At 43.9% G+C, this 19,312-nt stretch overlaps 1 protein-coding gene across 1 annotated transcript in view; it reads left to right on the top strand.

The window, feature by feature from the left end:
* The window catches only part of CWH43 (cell wall biogenesis 43 C-terminal homolog), a 39,172-nt gene extending 20,082 nt beyond the window's left edge, over positions 1–19,090 (top strand). The window contains exons 9-16 of the mRNA XM_060247357.1: positions 1,910–1,989; positions 3,620–3,725; positions 6,058–6,193; positions 13,259–13,408; positions 15,062–15,206; positions 16,520–16,581; positions 18,276–18,431; positions 18,994–19,090. Coding sequence (XP_060103340.1) covers positions 1,910–1,989; positions 3,620–3,725; positions 6,058–6,193; positions 13,259–13,408; positions 15,062–15,206; positions 16,520–16,581; positions 18,276–18,431; positions 18,994–19,090 — 932 coding nt within the window. The remainder of the gene's footprint in view (positions 1–1,909; positions 1,990–3,619; positions 3,726–6,057; positions 6,194–13,258; positions 13,409–15,061; positions 15,207–16,519; positions 16,582–18,275; positions 18,432–18,993) is intronic.
* The last annotated feature ends 222 nt before the right edge of the window (positions 19,091–19,312 follow it).

Genomic DNA, 19,312 nt, shown 5'->3' with positions numbered 1-19,312 from the left:
GGGTGGGGCTGGAGAGGGCTCTCACAGCAGCTGCCCTTTCAAGGACAACCTCTGCCAGGGCTATGGCTGACCCAAGGCCATCCTAGCAGGTGCAAGTGGAGGAGTGGGGAATCAAACCCAGTTCTCCCAGATAAGAGTCTGCACACTTAACCACTACACCAAACTGTCTCTCAACCACCAACAGTGGTGGTTGAGCCCTGATGTCAACAAGAAAGCTGTACCTGCCTCTCTGCTGATTTGTGGCCAGGTCAGAAGGGAACGCCTGTCTGCCATTAAGGCAATGAGTGACAAGCCCAAAGGAGACACACACCCCCCTCCACAGCTCTTCCACAGCAACTGAGGGGAGGGCTGTAGGGCACAGCAGAACCAGTAAGTGGCCTAGCTTTTCACCCTGCATGAGAGGACTTGCCTGTCTTTGTGGCCGGGGTGTCCTGGTTGTGTCTGCTTCATAATGGAAGAGGGAGTTGGCCAAGAATGTTAAGCCAATACCAGCTTCCGTCTGCATAGGAGTAGGACTTGCATGAGGAGGGTTGCCAGTCTTCTGGATGTCTCCTGGTATTACAACTGATGTCCAGGTAACTTCACCTGGAGATCACTTCATCTGGAGAAAATGGCCACTTTGGAAGTTGGACCCTGTGGCATTATATCCCATTAAAGTCTCTCCCCTCCCCAAACCCAGTCCTCCTCAGGCTCCACCCCTCATATCTCCAGGTATTTCCCAACCCAGAGCTGGCAACCCTACCTTTCCCAACTTAGGGCTATGAGTATGTCAAAGAGCCTGTGAGGTCTGGGGACTACCTGGCAGATGAAGAGATGGGTGCACAACCCAATAATGTTGTTTGGAAAGAACATATATGAACATATGAAGCTGCCTTATACTGAATCAGACACTTGGTCCATCAAAGTCAGTATTGTCTTCTCAGACTGGCAGCGGCTCTCCAGGGTCTCAAGCTGAGGTTTTTCACACCTATTTGGCTGGACCCTTTTTTGGAGATGCCGGGGATTGAACCTGGGACCTTCTACTTCCCAAGCAGATGCTCTACCACTGAGCCACCGTCCCTCCCCAAGAGAATAGACATCAGTGGATGTTTGTATGCTGTGACGCATTTTTCATGTGTGGAGAAAAATCCCATTCCTACACTTATTCCATTATTATTATAACCTCTCTTTAAAAGTCATACTTCCCTCACCAAAGCATGCAGTTCTAAGCAGAGTTATATCCTTAAAAGCCTGCTGACTTTGATGAACTTAGAAGGATGTAAATCTGTTTAGGATTGTACTGTAAGTTGACTTAAGGAAGAAAGCAAGAAGATTTAGAATTAGTTAGATGTAGCACATTTTCAGAAAAATAGGTGGCAATATAAGGCAGCCCAAGAGAACTTGCACAAGATATAGAGCAGAGGTGGCCAAACTTGCTTAATGTAAGAGCCACACAGAATTACCGTCAGATGTTTGAGAGCCGCAAGACAGGAACATTAGATGCTTGAGAGCCAGAAGGAAGATAGATGGAGGGAGGGAGAGGTGGAAAGAAAGCAACTTTAAATGCATTCTCCAGGCCACTGGCTGGCTTAGAGAAGGGATTTAATAAGATAAATGCTTCAAGAGACACACAATTTGTGTGAAAGAGCCACATGCGGCTCCCGAGCTGCAGTTTGGCCACCCCTGATATAGAGAGTGATCCATTGATTAAAGTTAGACTGAGAGAAACAGAAAGGAACACTGCAGAAATCTGCCATTTCATGGTATTTCAAAAGTTCTGCTTACGTAAATCTGCCACTGTTCCTGCTGAGCTGAAGTCTGCATTTTTTACTACGACACTGTTAAGGCTTTATATTGTAGACACCCAAGAAATAATCTTCTCTTTGTGTTTCCTTAATATTAATATATGCTGTAAATATTCTGTTTCTAGTTTTGTGGCTGTTTGTTGGTGTTGGCTTACTTGGATTAGGTCTGCGATATAAAGCTTATGAGAAAAAACTGGGCCATGGGGTGAGTAATACGCTTCTTTTAAAATATATCACATCTTTAATAATACATCTTCATATGCACCCACTAGTGCAGAAAAAAAAATATTTCAGGATGAATAGAACTACACACAGTATTCAGTATGCCGTGCATAGATTTGGTGACCCCAGGGGTGGAATTCTAACAGAAGCTCCTTTGCATATTAGGCCACACACCCCTGATGTAGCCAATCCTCCATGAGCTTACAAAAAGAGCCTTGTGAGCTCTAGAAGGATTGGCTACATCAAGAGTGTGTGACCTAATATGCAAAGGAGCTCCTGCTAGAATTCCATCCCTGGGTGACCCTATAGAGTTTTCAAGGCAAGAGACATTCAGAGGTGGTTTGCCATTGCCTGCCTCTGTGTAGTGACTCTGGTATTCCTTGGAGGTTTCCCATCCAAATAGTGACCAGGACTGACCCTGCTTAGCTTCCAAAAACTGACAAGATCAGGCTAGCCTGGGCTATCTGGTTCAGGAAGATATACTAAATACCAAGGGTGGCCAATGGTAGCTCTCCAGATGTTTTTTTTTGCCTACAATTCCCATCAGCCCCAGCCAGCATGGCCAATGGCTGGGGCTGATGGGAGTTGTAGGCAAAAAGCTACCGTTGGCCACCCCTGCTATATACAGTAGACAAAATTCAAAGCTCTACAGGGTGCCAACATCCTGTGCTTTTCAGTGGAGCCAGTTCACACATTTGGCTGCAGTCCATGAAGTGATAGGCATGTGTGAATCAGCCCTTAAACAACAACACTCCATATTGGACAGAAATATAACTGATGGAAATAATGGACAACATAATTATTTTTCTAGGGTTACATTAGGTCATGATTTTTAGAAACAGTTGTTTTTAAACTCTAATTTACATTATTTTTAGCTATTTATACAGCACCATCGAGGAATCGACATCAGCAAAACAGACATGTCCTTCCCTGTCCCCTGAAGCATACAAATGGCTAAATATGTGCAGATGCAGTTAGTGTACTTGGGCTAAATTATCATTGAGGAAGAAAGGGGTAAAGCCAGTGATGCTCAGTGGTTCTTTGCCATACCACCTGCGGTTTTTCTGAGCATCAATTGGGCACCTTCCATTTGTTTAAGGAAAGTGAGCAAGGCCCTTGCTCAGCGGGGGCTTGTGATTGGTTCCCACCTTGGAACAGCCAGCACCAGAGGAAAGGGTCAGCTGTTTGCCTCCCTGAGGTGGGGGCGTCATACCCAGGATGGAAGTAAATATTGCTTTTTTTGGTTCAGTGGTAACTGTGAATGTGGCTGTCTGGCCCAAAGAGCAGCTACAACTGGGTTAAGCCTAAAGTTGACTTGCCAGCATCTTTTCATGTTGTGTCATGATGTCCTTCCTGTTCTCCTTTTGGACAAATAGTATATTTTCAGTAATTCTACAAGCTTCTGTCACCTGACAGTGATTATCAGAGCAATCTTAAGAACACTTTCCTGGATGTGAGTAATCCTCATTGAATAGACCATAATAGGATTCAGAGTTGACTTGTTTAGGATTGCTGATTTGTGTTCTTTGGCTACTGGGAGGGAATTCAGTGATATTAGCCATATACCTTGACCAAACCAGTACAATTTTTCTCCTTTTGAAATTTATCTGTAGCCTCCAAAGAAAGAATTCTCAGCCTTGATTTGGCCATTCAGATTTGGCTATGACAACAAAGGTTGGTCTAATCTGGAAAGATCGGCTATTCTGCTGAATCAAACAGGTACTTTCGACGAAACATTTTTCCTGTCGTGCCTTCCTTGCCTTCTGTAGGCAGAACATCTCCGGGGGGGAGAGGCAGCATGGTGTAGTGGTTAAGAGCGATGGATTCTAATCTGGAGAACTGGGTTTGATTCCCCACTCCTCCGCATGAAGTCAGCTCGATAGCCTTGGGTCAGCTACCACTCTTTCAGAGCTTTCTCACCTCCCAAATAAGTCTAGCTTGCCAGCCACCTAGTGGTGCGTAACACTAAAAGAACTAGAACTTAAGGCTGCCAGACAATCGTAGGATCTCCTGGCTATATTACATGCAATGCCATGCAATAATTACTATTATTGTAGGCAGAGTGGTCTTTTCCACCAGTTACAGAAAAAGAGGGGAACGCAGATGGTAGAGGTACCCTCCCTTTCTCACAATATGAGAACTCGTGGACATTCGATGAAATTACTGAGCAGTTGGGTTAGAACTGATAAAAGAAGTCCTTCTTCACCCAAAGGGTGATTAACATGTGGAATTCACTGCCACAGGAGGTGGTGGTGGCTACAAGCATAGACAGCTTCAAGAGGGGATTAAATAAGCATATGGAGCAGAGGTCCACCAGTGGCTACTAGCCACAGTGTATTGTTGGAACTCTCAGTTTGGGGCAGTGATGCTCTGTGCTTGGGGGATACAGTGGGAGGGCTTCTAGCCCCACTGGTAGACCTTCTGATGGCACTTGGGTTTTTTGGCTACTGTATGACACAGAGTGTTGGACTGGATGGGCCATTGGCCTGATCCAACATGGCTTCTCTTTTGTTCTTATGTACCAGTGGTGGTCATTGCCCAACAGGGTGCTCCACTTGTCAGGCTGCTTATGCCAGTCAGCGATTATCACATGCTGTAAGGTGATACTGGAGTAGTGAAACAGGTTTGGTTTGGGACTGAAGCTGAAATATGATGACAGAAGTGGTGAAGGCTGTGAAGATGTGATGCATTCATGGTTCAGAGAGCCAGCCTCATGTAATGGTTACAGAGCTGGGCTAGGATCTGGGACACCCAGCTTCAAATCCCCACTGTGCCATGGACCCTGCTGGGTGATCTTTGGCCTGTTGCTTGGTTTCTCTCAGCATAACCAGGTTGGTGGTGTGAGGATGAAACAGAGGAGAATGATGTTGTAAGCTGTCCTAGGTCTCCGTTGAGGATAAACCAGGGTATAAATCATACAAAAATAAAATAGAACTCTTACCTGCAGCCAGGTGACCTCAGATAAGCAACTGTTTATCAATTATGGAACCATTTCTCATCATTGTCTGTTGTATGGATTTAAGTCACAGGGCTCTTGTAAATATTACTAAGGGAAGGTATGTGAAGCACTCAAGAGTGCTTAGTGCTATATAAATGCTGAACATTATTATTCTGCTGAACTCATTTCATAATGCAGGCTGGTCTACTTAAAGCAGGGGTGTCAATCATCTGGCCCAAGGGCCGAATGAGGCCCCTGAGCAACTGGCTGTTTTCTACTTCCTTCTCCCTTTCTCTTGCTTCCTTCTATGTAACAGCTTACTTTGCAAGGCTTGCCCAATCGCACAGAAACTAGAGAGCAAAACCTCTATTTTCTCCATTGACTGAGGCTCCTCCCCCTCCTAGTCCCCTGGGGAAGGCAGGAAAGAGCCAAAGCTTCCTTTGTCCAGTTACCTGGATCCGCTGGGAGATACAAAGAAAGCACCTTTAAGACCAATGAGTGCTAATGTTTTAAGCATGTTTTAAGTTTTTAAAAAAATCTTTTGTGTTTGTCTGTGTCCTTTATAAAGTTTATATCTCTGCTATCTAAAATAGGTACACACAAGGCCCGGCCCAACATGGCCCAGCCCGACAAGATCTCATTTATGCCAGGTCTGGCCCTCATAAATGAGTTCGACACCCCTAACTTAAAGGATAATGACATTTTTAATAGGACAAAAATCTGTTCTCCTGGCTGATTTTTTTGTTTTAAATAACTTCTTATTGATATTGTTTGGGCTTTCCACCTGGTTAGGAATTTTCTGGGGGAAATCAGCTACAGGGGGATAGAGTGCACCAAAACATCTGTTTTCCTATTAAAGAATTATCCTTCAAGCAGACTAGTCTGACTGCTGTTGGATGGGTGGAACTGGAAAGTTTTTTTCCCCCCTTTGCTTACTCAAAGAGTCTGTCAGGCAAACAAAGAGACAGCAGTACCAATAATAAATCTTAATGTTGTATCTTTTGATGGAAGGAGAACAGTTTCATCAGAACAAAACTCCCAGTTGTCTCCCAGTTAAGATTCCTTAACCCGCTTATAACTTTTCAAACATTTTATCACCTTTCTGTTCTCCAGGTGCGGACTTCATTACTATTATAGAGAGCGATGCCTCTAAACCGTTCATTGGGAACAACGATCTAACCATGTGGCTAGGAGAAGAACTTGGCTTCTACACAGATTTTGGGCCAAGTACACGAGACCATTCGTGGGGGTGAGTCATACCTTGATATAGAGATTCACAGGCTGGCCCCACACCTGTACTTATCTGCTTCAGAGGATGTAATGTACTGAGTGACGAGCCAATGGGGGACAGCCTCGCGTAGACATCTTGCGTAGGTACCAACCAGTGGGGCAGGGAGAGTGGGTGAAGCCCCACTAGGATGGCCACTGGCTGGGGATGGGGTGGGGGGGTTGCCAGATCCAGGTTTGGAAACTCCTGGAGATTTGGGGATGGAGCCTAGGGAGGACAGTGCGGTCCAATTGCATAGAGTCCAATCTCCAAAACATCCCTTTTCTCCAAGGGAACTGATTTCTGTAGCCTGGAGAAGAGCTGTACTTTCTTGCATTGGGTTGCTTTTGACAGAGGGGGGCAGCATATGCTAATGAGTTATGCTAATGAGCTCCACCACCTATTTTTCTACAAAACAACCCCTGACAAAAGATATCTTCCTACATCCCTTCTTGCGTACCCTACAAACTTCTGTTTCCCTTCAGTGCTTATGTCGGAACCCTGCTGCTTGCCTTTCTTTCTCCAGAGCAAACTAGAGTAGTTGGCTAACATTCCCGCCCCCCTCATTGCAGTGGGAATTTAAGCCATTCTGATCCAAGCATACATTGGCTAGTAGGGTTGCCAATCCCCAGGTGGGGTCAGGGGATTCCCCGGTTTGGAGACCCTCCCCCCGCTTCAGGGTCGTCAGAAAGTGGGGGGAGGGGAGGGAAATGTCTGCTGGGAGCTCTTATTACCTATGGAGATTTATTCCCATAGAAAATCATGGAGAATTGATCTGCGGGTATCTGAGGCTCGGGAGGGAGCTGTTTTTTGGGGTAGAGGCACCAAATTTTCCTTAAAGCATCTAGTGCCTCTCCCCAAAATACCCCCCAAGTTTCAAAAAGATTGGACCAGGGGGTCCAATTTTATGAGCCCCAAAAGAAGGTGCCCCTATCCTTCATTATTTCCTATGGAAGGAAGGAATTGAAAAGGTGTGCTGTCCCTTTAAATGTGATGGCCAGAACTCCCTTCGGAGTTCAATTATGCTTGTCACAGCCTTGATCTTGGCTCCACCCCCAAAGTCCCCAGATATTTCTTGAATTGGACTTGGCAACCCTATTGGCTAGTTGGGCTCCATCTCCCATAATTCCATTAGACCTTTTCTCAGCAGCCTTTCATGTTTGCCACCAAACATGGACATGAACAGTTCCTCTCACAGAGGTCCAAGTAACATTTCCCCCTAGGCTTTAATTTATTTCAGCACTGTTAAATGTAGTTTATTTTTAACTTTGTGGAAAATGGCAATGAATGGCTGGATTTATCCTGCCAGGCTTTAGAACTTGGGTCTGTTTTGAACATTGAGATCCAGTAAGGTGTGTGTGTAGGGGGAGGGTCACTGGTGCACTTATTCTAGGAGTCCCATAGTTCAGCCTCTCTGCTTTACAGACGCTGTCAAAACACAACTTTTCACCATGTATTTAAGTCTGAATCCTCCCCTGGCAACACACCCCTGATATAGCCAATCCTCCAAAAGCTTATAGGGCTCTTAGTACAGAGCCTACTGTAAGCTCCAGGAGGACTGGCTACATCAGGAGTGTATGGCCTAATATGCAAAGGAGTTCTTGCTACAAAAAAAGCCCTGAATGTGGAAATGCTTATTTTCTTTTTTTCAAATTAAGTTTTTCCTCCACAGTGATATTTTCTGTTTCCAAGTTCAGTTGTGGCTAGTTGTAACACCCGTAAATGTCAGGAGGCCTTGCTTGAGATCTGGTTTTACAGCACATGCAAATTATTTAAAAAAAGAAAAAAGAACACAGGGTATTAGTAAGGAAGTTATTTGCTTTTCTTAGCCACCAGTTCTCTGCATATTCTGTTTCTCTCTTGTGCATAGAGCACGTTGAAGACAAGTTTGGGTAAACTGTACCTGTCAATTCCTGTGTTAGTGCTTGATTCCAGAAAGGGGGAACAGTTCCATTGGAGAGGTATTGTCTCCTTCACCTACTTAAGCAGTTCCAAGGGGCTGGGCATAAACCCTTCATATCTGAGATAAGAGGCAGAAAGGTCTGGCTTCATAAATGTCAGGTCGCATTCTACCAGTTCTGCAGGTTCTTGCTTGTATGTATTTCTATGTATTAAATAGACGCTTAGTGCATCAGATTAGACCTGGGTAGATGCTGGTTGGGGCTGCCAAATGCAACGTTTTGAAAGAACTACTTTTAGTAGAAAGAACTACTTTTCTCCCTTTCTCACAATACAAGGACTCGTGGGCATTCAATGAAATTGCTGAGCTGTTGGGTTAGAACGGATAAAAGGAAGTCTTCACCCAAAGGGTGATTAACACGTGGAATTCACTGCCAGAGGAGGTGGCGGCGGCTACAAGCATAGACAGCTTCAAGAGGGGAATGGATAAGCATATGGAGTAGAGGTCCATCGGTGGCTATTAGCCACAGCTTGTTGAAACTCTCTGTCTGGGGCAGTGATGCTCTGTATTCTTGGTGCTTGGGGGGCACAGTGGGAGGACTTCTAGCCTCAGTGGTGAACCTCTTGATGGCACTTGGGTTTTTTTGGTCATGGTGTGACACAGAGTGTTGGACTGGATGAGCCATTGGCCTGATCCAACATGGCTTCTCTTATGTTCTTATGTCCTTGATAAAGGCTTATTTACCTTCATGCCATTAAAGCTTCAGTGATTCATTTCCACACATAAAGGGACAGGGCATTTTTGTTTATCATGTGTATCTAATGACAATGTTTAATCAAGTGTGTTCAGTGTTTTTGTCAAAACCATCTGGGAACCCAGCTCCCATGATGCTCAGGGATCGTTTGAGAAAGGGCCAAGTGAGCTAGAACACCTGCCACCAACAACAACTGAGGCTTAACCAAGGCTGGGCTATGAAAAAAAGGAACAGGACACTGCAACTCAGGACTCCAACCCACCACCAGTGCTCCCTCTAAGCTGTGGAGTCTTGTGACCTAAAATCCTACTTTGTGAGCTACTGGCATTAAAATTGTGAGCGAGCAATTTGGCTACTGCATACATTAGGTTGCTCTGGAGCCATCCTTCCTGAGCTAAGACAAAAACATGTGAGCCGAAGGCTAAAAAATGGTGAGCTAGCGCACACTAACTCAGCTTAGATGGAACACTGCCCACCACTGGGGGTGTCTGACACTTACATAATGCAGTGAGAATGCTCTTAATCAGGGGTGGAATTCTAGCAAGAGCTCTTTTGCATATTAGGCCACACACTCCTTATGTAGCCAATCCTCCAAGAGCTTACAAGGCTCTTTTTTTGTAAGCTCTTGGAGGATTGGCTACATCATGGGTGTGTGGCCTAATATGCAAAGGAGCTCCTACTAGACTTCCACCCTTGCTCTTAATGCAGCATAAAATAAGTACACCTGCCTCTGTAGAGTAACACCTAGCACAACTGCTTACTGATCATTGATGGCTGGTTTCTGTTAGGTTTACAGCATGCTCTGCTGCCTGGGTGTCTTGCTCCTCCTCCTTTTAATATCAGTTTATTTATTTACACAGTGTACATCCCTCCTCTCTAGAGAACCTGTTTGAGGCAGCTCACAGAGCAAAACAAAATACAATCATAAGCAGCATAAACATAGCTTTAAAATTAACAACTGCTGAAAAAATCTGCAATTATAAACCCACTATAAGCCCCCAGTATTTTTCCTCACCCTGACCTGGATGGCCCGTGCTAGCCTGATCTTGGAAGCTAAGCAGGGTGAGCCCTGATTGGATGGAAGATCACTAAGGAATACCAGGGTTGTGATGCAGAGGCAGGCAATGGCAAACCACCTCTGAATGTCTCTTGCCTTGAAAACTCTGCAATGTTGCTGTAAATCACTTATGACTTGATGACACTTGCCCACTACTTTCCCCTCACAGTAAGGGCGTTTTCGCATTAGCGTTTACTCCGGGGTGGCATCCCATTTACCTCCGGATCTTTTGCTCGATTTCGCACATGTTGCTCCGCGGTCACGGTTTGCTCCGGGGCTTCAGCAGTGTCACCCCGCAGTATCTGGATGCGCATGTTAGCGGAGTTTCCTAAAACCTGCGGATCCACACCGGATCCACTCCGCGGAGTTTGTTGTGGGAAATTCATCCCATCCCGCATTGACTGCTTTGTGGGCGGCACCCTCTGCCTTTCAGTCCTTCCACTCCATCCATCCCCTTGGGGCGTGCAATTCAAATCATGTACGCAGCTGGCCTGGCCAATCATCAGCCGTTCGTGGTGCTTCCCAAAAGTGCCCGCCTGGCCATTTTTTTTTTAAACTTCTCGTTTCTTGCGTAATAGCGATACTTTGAAATAATAAAAAAAAAATTCTTTGGTTTAATAGCCTCAATTGCCAATTCATAGCTCCTGTAGTTTTCCTAGAGTTTACGCTGAGTAAAAGCCAAAACCATTTTTTTATACCAAAAAAGCGGTTTTTGTTATTTTCCATGTAAGAGAGAAACCCTTTTTTTAAAAAATTTTTTGGCTTAGTTGCGTTATTTCGCAACAACGAAATTTCGTCATATAAATTCCTCAATATACATCAGGGTCGATCCCTGGGTGGGGGGGCTCGTGAGTAGCAGCGATCGTCACAATTTGCATGAGCCAAACAGAACACTGGGAGGAAGAAGGGACCGGTATTGCTGGGCGCCATTGAACAGCTTACTGCCTCCACCACCGCACAGCAGCTACGTGCAATGGCATCCAGCAGCAAGCCGATGGGGGCTCATGGTGTTTCGTGGCGTGAGAGCGAAACAGAAGCCTTGCTGTCCATTTGGACTGAGGATAGCGTAGGCTGTGTGGAGGATGCTGCTGCTGCAGCCATTGCTTAAGCAGAAGCGTCACGTGATGGTTTGCCCATGAAAAAAAGGGGGATTCTCTATTACGTTGTTACGCAATTACGCAACTGGAATTGCGCTTAAAAAAAAATGATTGACAGGGCATCAAAGTCAAGTCGATGCCAGTACGAAAACGATTTGAGCCGGGGCTTCATGGAAAGCGACTCCGCAAAAGAGACAATAGTGCGAAAACGAGGGAAATAGTCCGGACATAATTGCTCCGCGGAATATCGGTAGCAAACGCTAAGTGCGAAAACGCCCTAAAAGTATCCCTGCAAAAGGCCTCCTCTGAAACATCTTAACTAGAAATGGAAAGCCCAAACAGTATTAGTAGCAAACTGTCCTATTATTAACAAAACTGAACTCAGATCATTGAAAAATACATGACTTGGAGGAACCTTAAAAAGGTTTGTAGTTTGTATTTCAAAAACTCAGTACAAACCAGAGTTACCAAGTCCTTGCTGGCCACTAGTGGTGGATGGGTAGGGTTGCCAGATGCAGGCTGGGAAATTCCTAGAGATTTGAAGATGGAGCCTGGGGAGGACAGAGACCTCAATGGGGTAGAATGCCACAAAGCCCACCCTCCAAAGCAGCCATTTTCTCCAGGGGAACTGATTTCTGTAGTCTGGAGATGAGCTGTAACTCCAGGGGATCTCCAGGTTCCACTTAGAGGCTGGCACCCCTAACAATGCTCCATTTTCCTTAATTCCCCCCTCAAGATGGGCATGTTGCTTTTGAATTCTGGAAAAAAAAATATCAGACTTGCTACAATTCATTTTTAAAATGTCCATAATATTTTCATTATGTACAAGTTTCAAATGAGAACATTAAGCTGTCTTTGGAATGTAGTAAGTACTTTTTGCATTTTACGATCTTAAACCTCCCACCTTCTTCCATCCCAGTACATGAAAACACATTCCTTTTTACAGGTTACCATTAGGGAAGACGTACTGCCTCCTCTAAACAATATTGGGCTTGTGGAAATTACAGTTCATGGAAAAATCCTATACCTGTGGAATTGAGATATTTACAGTGCCACCTTAAGGAGAGTCGCACACTTTTAAGTCCATGGAGACCAGTGTACTTAGAAGGGTGTAATTCTGATATGGTTGGTACTGGAAATAACCAGGATTGAGTAAACATTTGGATAAAGGACTTGTGGAGCTCAAGAGATCCAAGAATACCAGCATTCTAATGCAAGAGGCACATTGTGAGATGAGAAGACATGCTTATGGCTAAGAACTGCAGTCCCACAGGAATCCTACTCCAGGTGGGGTGGGACATCAAGGACAAGAAAAAGCACTTTCTAAACACTCTCACCAACACTATCCTACACTCACCTATCAATTCTAGATTATTTGGAAGTGACAGGTCTCAAGGTAATGAAACATACCTCTTAAAGATGGGGAAAGAAGCTTAGGAAATAAACAAATCACCCCTTGTTTTCCAGACTTATTTATTTTTTCTTGAATCCTAGACAAGCCTCAACCCTAGTTGGTTACAGTGTTGACAAAGTAGGAGTCCAGAGTAACCTCTAGGTGGGGCCAGGAGACATGTCCGGCCCTAGACTGCCTGGCACGCTAGGCAAGCCTAACTTCTGGCGCCCCGTCCCCCACTGATAACATCACCAAGTCACATGGGGGTTGCTCAATTGTGCCCCCATGGTGGTGCTCTAGTCAATTGCCTAGTTTGCCTAGTGGCCGGGCTAGCTCTGCAAGCAGATTTCCTGGAACTATAATCAGGGGTGGAATTCTAGCAGGAGCTCCTTTGCATATTAGACCACACACCCCTGATGTAGCCAATCCTCCAAGAGCTTACCAAAAAGAGCCTTGTAAGCTATTGGAGGATTGGCTGCATTAGGGGTGTGTGGTCTAATATGCAAAGGAGCTCCTGCTAGAATTCTACCCATGATTATAACTGATCTCTAGATGACAGAGATCACTTCGCCTAGAGAAAATGGATGACTTGAAGGGGGGTGGTCTTTATGGCATTATGGTCCCTTCCCTCCTCAGAGTCCACTTCAAAATCTCCAAGAATATCCAAGATAGAAACTGGCCATCCTAGTTGGTTATGAGACAGGCACCTTTGGCTCCCCAGCAGGACAACCAGTGTTTGAAGTACTGGCAACTGTCTTAGGATGATGAAAGGCAAGCTAATGATGTTTGTATGTGTTCTGCTTTAGAATTAATCATAGTCCATCATTTTATTTTCCTTTCGTGCAGGATGATGGTTCTCTCAAGATACCCAATTGTACATTCCAAGCACCATCTTCTCCCATCTCCTGAAGGAGAGATTGCTCCAGCCCTATCCCTGACTGTTAATTTCACAGGGAAACTGGTGGATTTTGTGGTTGCTCATTTTGGAAATGAAGAGTACGTACAGCAGTGGTCTTCATATGAAGAAAATGCTTATTTCTATAGTAGAGACTATTATTTTATTTTATTTTATCAAATTTATATCCCGCCCTCCTCTGATGGGCTCAGGGCGGCTAACAACAACAAATTAAACCACATAAACATTAAAAACAAAATACACAAAATCATTCATACAATGTACAATCCAAAAACCAAGATTTGCATTTCTAATTTCTCTGATGGTCTTGTTTCAGTTATAAAATTCAGTGGGATTGTCGGTACCATGGAGTAATAGCTACCTCCCTTCAACTGTTAAAAGCAAGCTTAAATAATTCAGTCTTACAGGCCCTGTAGAACTGCGGCAGGTCTCGCAGGGCCCTGATGTCTTCAGGGAGGGCATTCCAGAAAACAGGCACCATTACTGAAAACGCTCTGGCTCTAGTGCCGGACAGTCGAGCCTCTTTCGGACCGGGGATCTTAAGGATGTTTTGAGACCCCGAACGGAGTGCTGTCACATCAAAGTAAATGCTCTGGGTCAGACAATGGATATCCATCAGGCAGTGTGATGATGGGCATTGGTACTATGCAGCCATGTTTAGGGAGTCGCTAGCTAGGAATAATAGTGATATACACTCCAACTGTCCCTGTTTATCAGGAACAGCTTATATTATGCATGCCTGTTACTATTGAATTGCTGTTCTTTTCTCCCTATTTTACCTTTTTGGAAAGATTTTGAGAATACCATAGTTATTTTAAAATAAAATTGCTTGCTCTGAGCACATGTGCTTCTTTATCAGCTTCCCCTCTGTCCCTTGCAACTGACTATGAAAATGTTGCTGAATGTGTTTTGTGTTGCAGCTGTTCTACAACCAGATTCTGAAATAAACCTTTCTATTATCTCCCCCCCACCAACATTTTAAAACTGTTACACTCACCCCATGCTGTAGACATTCATGCAAGACAAGCCATTGCAGAATAAATGCATGCAGTCAAGAATGGCTTTCAGGAAAGCATAGGAGCACTGGCAGGGAGAACAGATTGGTGTGTAAGAATGGGGAGAGATCCAAATATACAGGTGTCTCTCTGTTCATCTGTGAACTGTTGGTGGGTTTGCAGTAGAATTAAGAAGGGGTGTGGCTCAGTGGTAGAACAACTGCTTGGCATGCAGAAGGTCCAGGTTCCTTCCTGGGGGAGACCTAACAGATTTACTCCACTCTAAGCTAGTTGTCAAATCTCTACTCAGCCTTGAAAACCAGTGTGCAGCTTTGGGAAGATCACAAATACATTTCATTTGGTTTGCTCTGAGCCCTATGTATGCCATCCTGAATTTTTTGGAAAAGGCCTAGGACAAATATGATCAGAGCCGGTTTTTTAGCAGGAATGCACAGGAATGTAGTTCCGGCTGGCTTGGTGCCAGGGGCAGTGGCCTAATATGTAAATGAGCTCCTGCTGGGCTTTTTCTACAAAAAAGCCCTATGTGAAATAAGGGTGATGTCAGGAGGTGTGGCCTAATATACAAATGAGTTCCTGTTGGGCTTTTTCTACCCCAAAAGCCCTAGATATGATCAATAAATAAACATTCTGTGTTTATTTATTGTACTGGTAATATTAACTGTACATGGCCTCTTCTCTAGAAGGAAGATTAAAAATAATGTTATCTGCTGCTTTCAGAGAAGACTTGGACAGAAAGCTTCAAGCAATCTCTGTTTCCCATCTATTGAAGAACAGCTCCAAGCACATTGTGTTTCTAGGATATATCACTTCAGCTCCTGGTTCCAGGGATTACTTGCAGTTAATTGAAAACGGCAACATGAAGGTCCTGAAGTACTAATTATGATAATGGCAATGATTGATCTGTTACTTTAAATAGAGAGAATAATTCAATATAATTGGTAATATAAATATTCATGCCCAACAAGTAAAGTAGAAATAATTGTGATTACATTAAAACATTTCAAGATCCGTAGTCAGCGTGTTCCTCTTTTTCTGTATGTGACAAATCTGAATTTTTCTAGCGGTGTCCTCGTAAGTAGAGTATCTATATACTATTAGCTCAGCGTGGCCCCCAGTGGGATAGCTAAATCTGCCGACTGGGGCTACAGGGAGACGCAACAAATTTTTCAGCAAACTTGGGGCACTCCCCAGGTCTGCAGAAAAACCTAAAACACGTACATTTCCCCCAAAGTAGAAGAATTTGTTTTAAAATTAATAAACAAAAAACCTTGCTTCTTCAGTGGCAATTGGGAACTGTGACAGAGCCCTGGAGTCTGGCGGTGGCAGATGCCAAAAACTACTCTAGGCCCCGATGTAGAGGAAGCAGATGGCAGAGCTGCTCCATGTCCTGCCGTGGTGGATGCCAGGGGGCACTCTGGGCCCTGCTGCAGTGGGTGCTGGGAGCTGTTCAAGGCCTGGCAGCAGCTGGCAATGGGAGCTTCTCCAGGCTGCTGCCACAGGGCTGTATGGTGGTTGGTTGGGCTGGACTCATGAAGGCTAAGCTGTGAGGGGAGGGAAATAGGTCCCCCCCCCCCCCGCCATATTCTTCTAAATCCAGGAGTGGAATTCTAGCAGGAGCTCCTTTGCATATTAGGCCACACACCCTGATGTAGCCAATCCTCCAAGAGCTTACAAGGCTCTTTTTTGTAAGCTTTTGGAGGATTAGGGTTTGAAGAATCTTTCGGGCTCAAGTGTCGTGTTCTACTGGAGAAAGTTTTTCTTCCAGACGTTTCGTTCTCAGCTGCGGAGAACATCCTCAGTGGCGTTGCAGCCGGAGCAGGCATTCTGACCTTCTTGGCTGCTGTGCATTTTGGAGGATTGGCTACATCAGGGGTGTGTGGCCTAATATGCAAAGGAGCTCCTGCTAGAATTCCATCCCTGTCTAAATCCACTGATGTTACACCTGGTTCCTCTAACGTCTCAGTGCCATAGCCCTTATTTATTGTTCACAACCTAATACTTCAAAATAATTTTATAAATAGTATTTTAACCTTTCCATTCCTCTGTATATCTGATTTCTGCATAGAGTGGGAAATTTGAGTTCCAGTTCAGTCGTAGTCCTTTGCTAAACTTTAAGCATGAAGATGCTACTTTCCTTACCCATTTTTTCTTCTTTTTGGTGCATTTCCTTGCTAGGATATTGACAGCACAGATCATGACAGGTGGTGCAGTTATATCATGTATCGTGGATTAATAAGGTATGTCAGAGTCGTGACCTTCTTTCTTGGAAGTACTTTGTAGCCCACACTCTGTATAGTCTCTCATTAGCAGCCCATATGATCAGGCAAACTGATTCAAATTATGAATTCAGATTCAGTTGTATACCGTAAACCAGCAAACAGTGTGGACTGTCTTAACACTGTAGTGTGTTTTAAGTTTTGCAGAATTCTGGTAAGGTTTGGATTGGCAGAAGGTAAGGAAAAAAGGCAGACAAATATGCGGAAGAAAGAATCTGGAACACAGTTCATGGAGCAGTGATCTTGTTCTGAAAACCCCATTTATGTGAGTAACAATCATAAGCAAAGTTATACCCATCTAAATCCATTTAAATTAATGGGGTTAGAAGAGTGTAACTCTGATTAGGATTGCACTGTGGGCCAGACTGGCCATTTATAGGGATTGTTTCATAAGAACATAAGAGAAGCCATGTTGGATGCCCATCAAGTCCAACACTTTGTGTCACACAGTGGCCAATGTATGTACACACACACACACACACACACACACATATATATATACTGTGGCTAATAGCCACTGATGGACCTCTGCTCCATATTTTTATCCAATCCCCTCTTAAAGCTGGCTATGCTTGTAGCCGCCACCACCTCCTGTGGCAGTGAATTTCACATGTTAATCACCCTTTGGGTGAAGAAGTACTTCCTTTTATCCGTTTCCAATGGGCTGCAGCCCTAGAGGGCCAATAGACAGCCAGGAGAAAGCAGAGCCAAGCCCCAGTAGCTTTACCAGTGCCTCAAGGGCCACTCAGCACAGCCTTGCCCAGTGGTACCAAGAGTGGGTATGGTCTCACCTGTTGCCCCCTCTTGCACTGCTGATGGTTGATAACCAGTTGGCAGCAATACAGGAGGCGGCAAAAAGTGAGCTTGACCACCCTTCATGGGTGCTGCTGGCTAGGTCTTAATGGAGTGGTTCCTGCAGTCTAAAGCATTCCTGGGGGGAGGGAAATAACATGAGAATTGGGAGCTCAAGGATCTCAAGCTGCAAGTAGACCCTTGTATCAAAATGGCAACGAGAAGATAATGTGCAGCCTCTTATAACTCGGCTACCAAAAGAACTGGGAAATTGGTACATTGTTGCTATAGATTGCTATAGCTTTATAATGCTATAAGAATATAGCTATTATTATTTAACCTCCCCGCCAAAAAACCTTTCTTTGGGAATGTGTGCAGGGAATGACCATCACTGGGACTTAAGTAAAATGATATTAATATGGGCAGGATCTGAAAAATATTCACCTTCCTATTCACATGGTGTCCAAAGGTGTTTTGACGACAATCTTAAAAACAAAACAAAACAAAAAAGTATATCAGGTTTGGGAAAGATTCACACACTGGAGGGAACACATGGAAACAGGAAGAGAGACTGACATCATGTGGACGCTCCTTAGGAAGGAAGCTAGGGTGGAGAAAACCACCCCAAGTATTAAATCACATAAAGTCATGCTTTCATGCTATGGACTTCTAAACAAGGTCTTTTTAGACTTGAGAGACGGTATACTGTATGCAGGTAAATGTCAGTTGCTGCTTGTTTAAAAGAGTGACAAGTTTAAAAGTTCACCTCTGAAATGGCCAAACGCTGATTTGGAATCTTGAATGGGTGAAAAATTGGAATGAGGCAATTATTGTTTTTAAACAAAAGTATATTTTTATGGCAGGTTGGGCTATGCTCGAATTTCTCACGCTACTCTGAGTGATTCTGAACTTCAGATGGCAAAATTTGGAATCCCAGATGATGCAATGAATTACATAGACAATGACAAAATCACTATTGACCCCAGCGAAGTTCCAGCAGAAGTACACTTCAGTTCCAGGTTAGTGTGCTAGAATAATAAAATGTGTTGCTATATTTTTAGGTGCAATCAAATCTCCACACGGCCATGGAAGCTTGCTATATGATACTGGGTCAGTCAGCCAGTTTTTCACCATAACCAACCTGACAGGGTTACAGGGTTGTTGTATGGGCAGAATGGAGGAGGTAGACTAACACATGAACTCCTTGAAGGAAAGGTGGGATAAAATGAGCTAAATGAATATGTTGTATGCAATTCACATTGAAGTCAATGTGAACTGCTTGTAACATACTCATTTCGTTCCTTTTTGAAGTCAGTGGGACACACAACACAATTGTGAGCACGTTCACTCAAATGTAAGTACCTCTAAATATGACTGACTTCCAAGTAAGCATATAAAAGTTCTCCAAATGCATGAGAAAACAGAAGATTACAAGACACAAAAGGATCGTGGTGAAATTATAATCTCTAATTTCCAATTCATAAACTCAGTTGCTACTGAGGAATTATTTACTCTGCTATAAGACTGCAATTGTCATACTGTATGAAATATTAAGAACTTTTCTTGCTTATATTTCTATAGGTTTGGATCCTACAAAGAGGGACACAACTATGAGCAGAATCATCACTTTCACATGAGCACACCAAAGTATTTTAAAACAAAACAACTAGAAGGATGAAATGTTAATAAAAAGCTTTGGGGCTGCGGTAAATGGATTAATTCATGTCTCCTGCTAGATGGTTTTAATTGTTTTAATTACTGAACTATTTTAATTATTGTATTATATCTATGTTGTAATCCAACCTGAGCCTGTTTGTGGGGTCAGGTGGAATAAAAAAATCTATTAAAATAAATAAATAAATAACCCCAACCCCCTGAACCCAGTAAACTGATATACTTT

Source organism: Heteronotia binoei, chromosome 9 (assembly GCF_032191835.1).
Source record: "Heteronotia binoei isolate CCM8104 ecotype False Entrance Well chromosome 9, APGP_CSIRO_Hbin_v1, whole genome shotgun sequence".
Lineage (NCBI taxonomy): Eukaryota > Metazoa > Chordata > Lepidosauria > Squamata > Gekkonidae > Heteronotia > Heteronotia binoei.
Note: the sequence above shows the minus strand (reverse complement) of the source record. Positions and strands in the feature narration are given on the sequence as shown.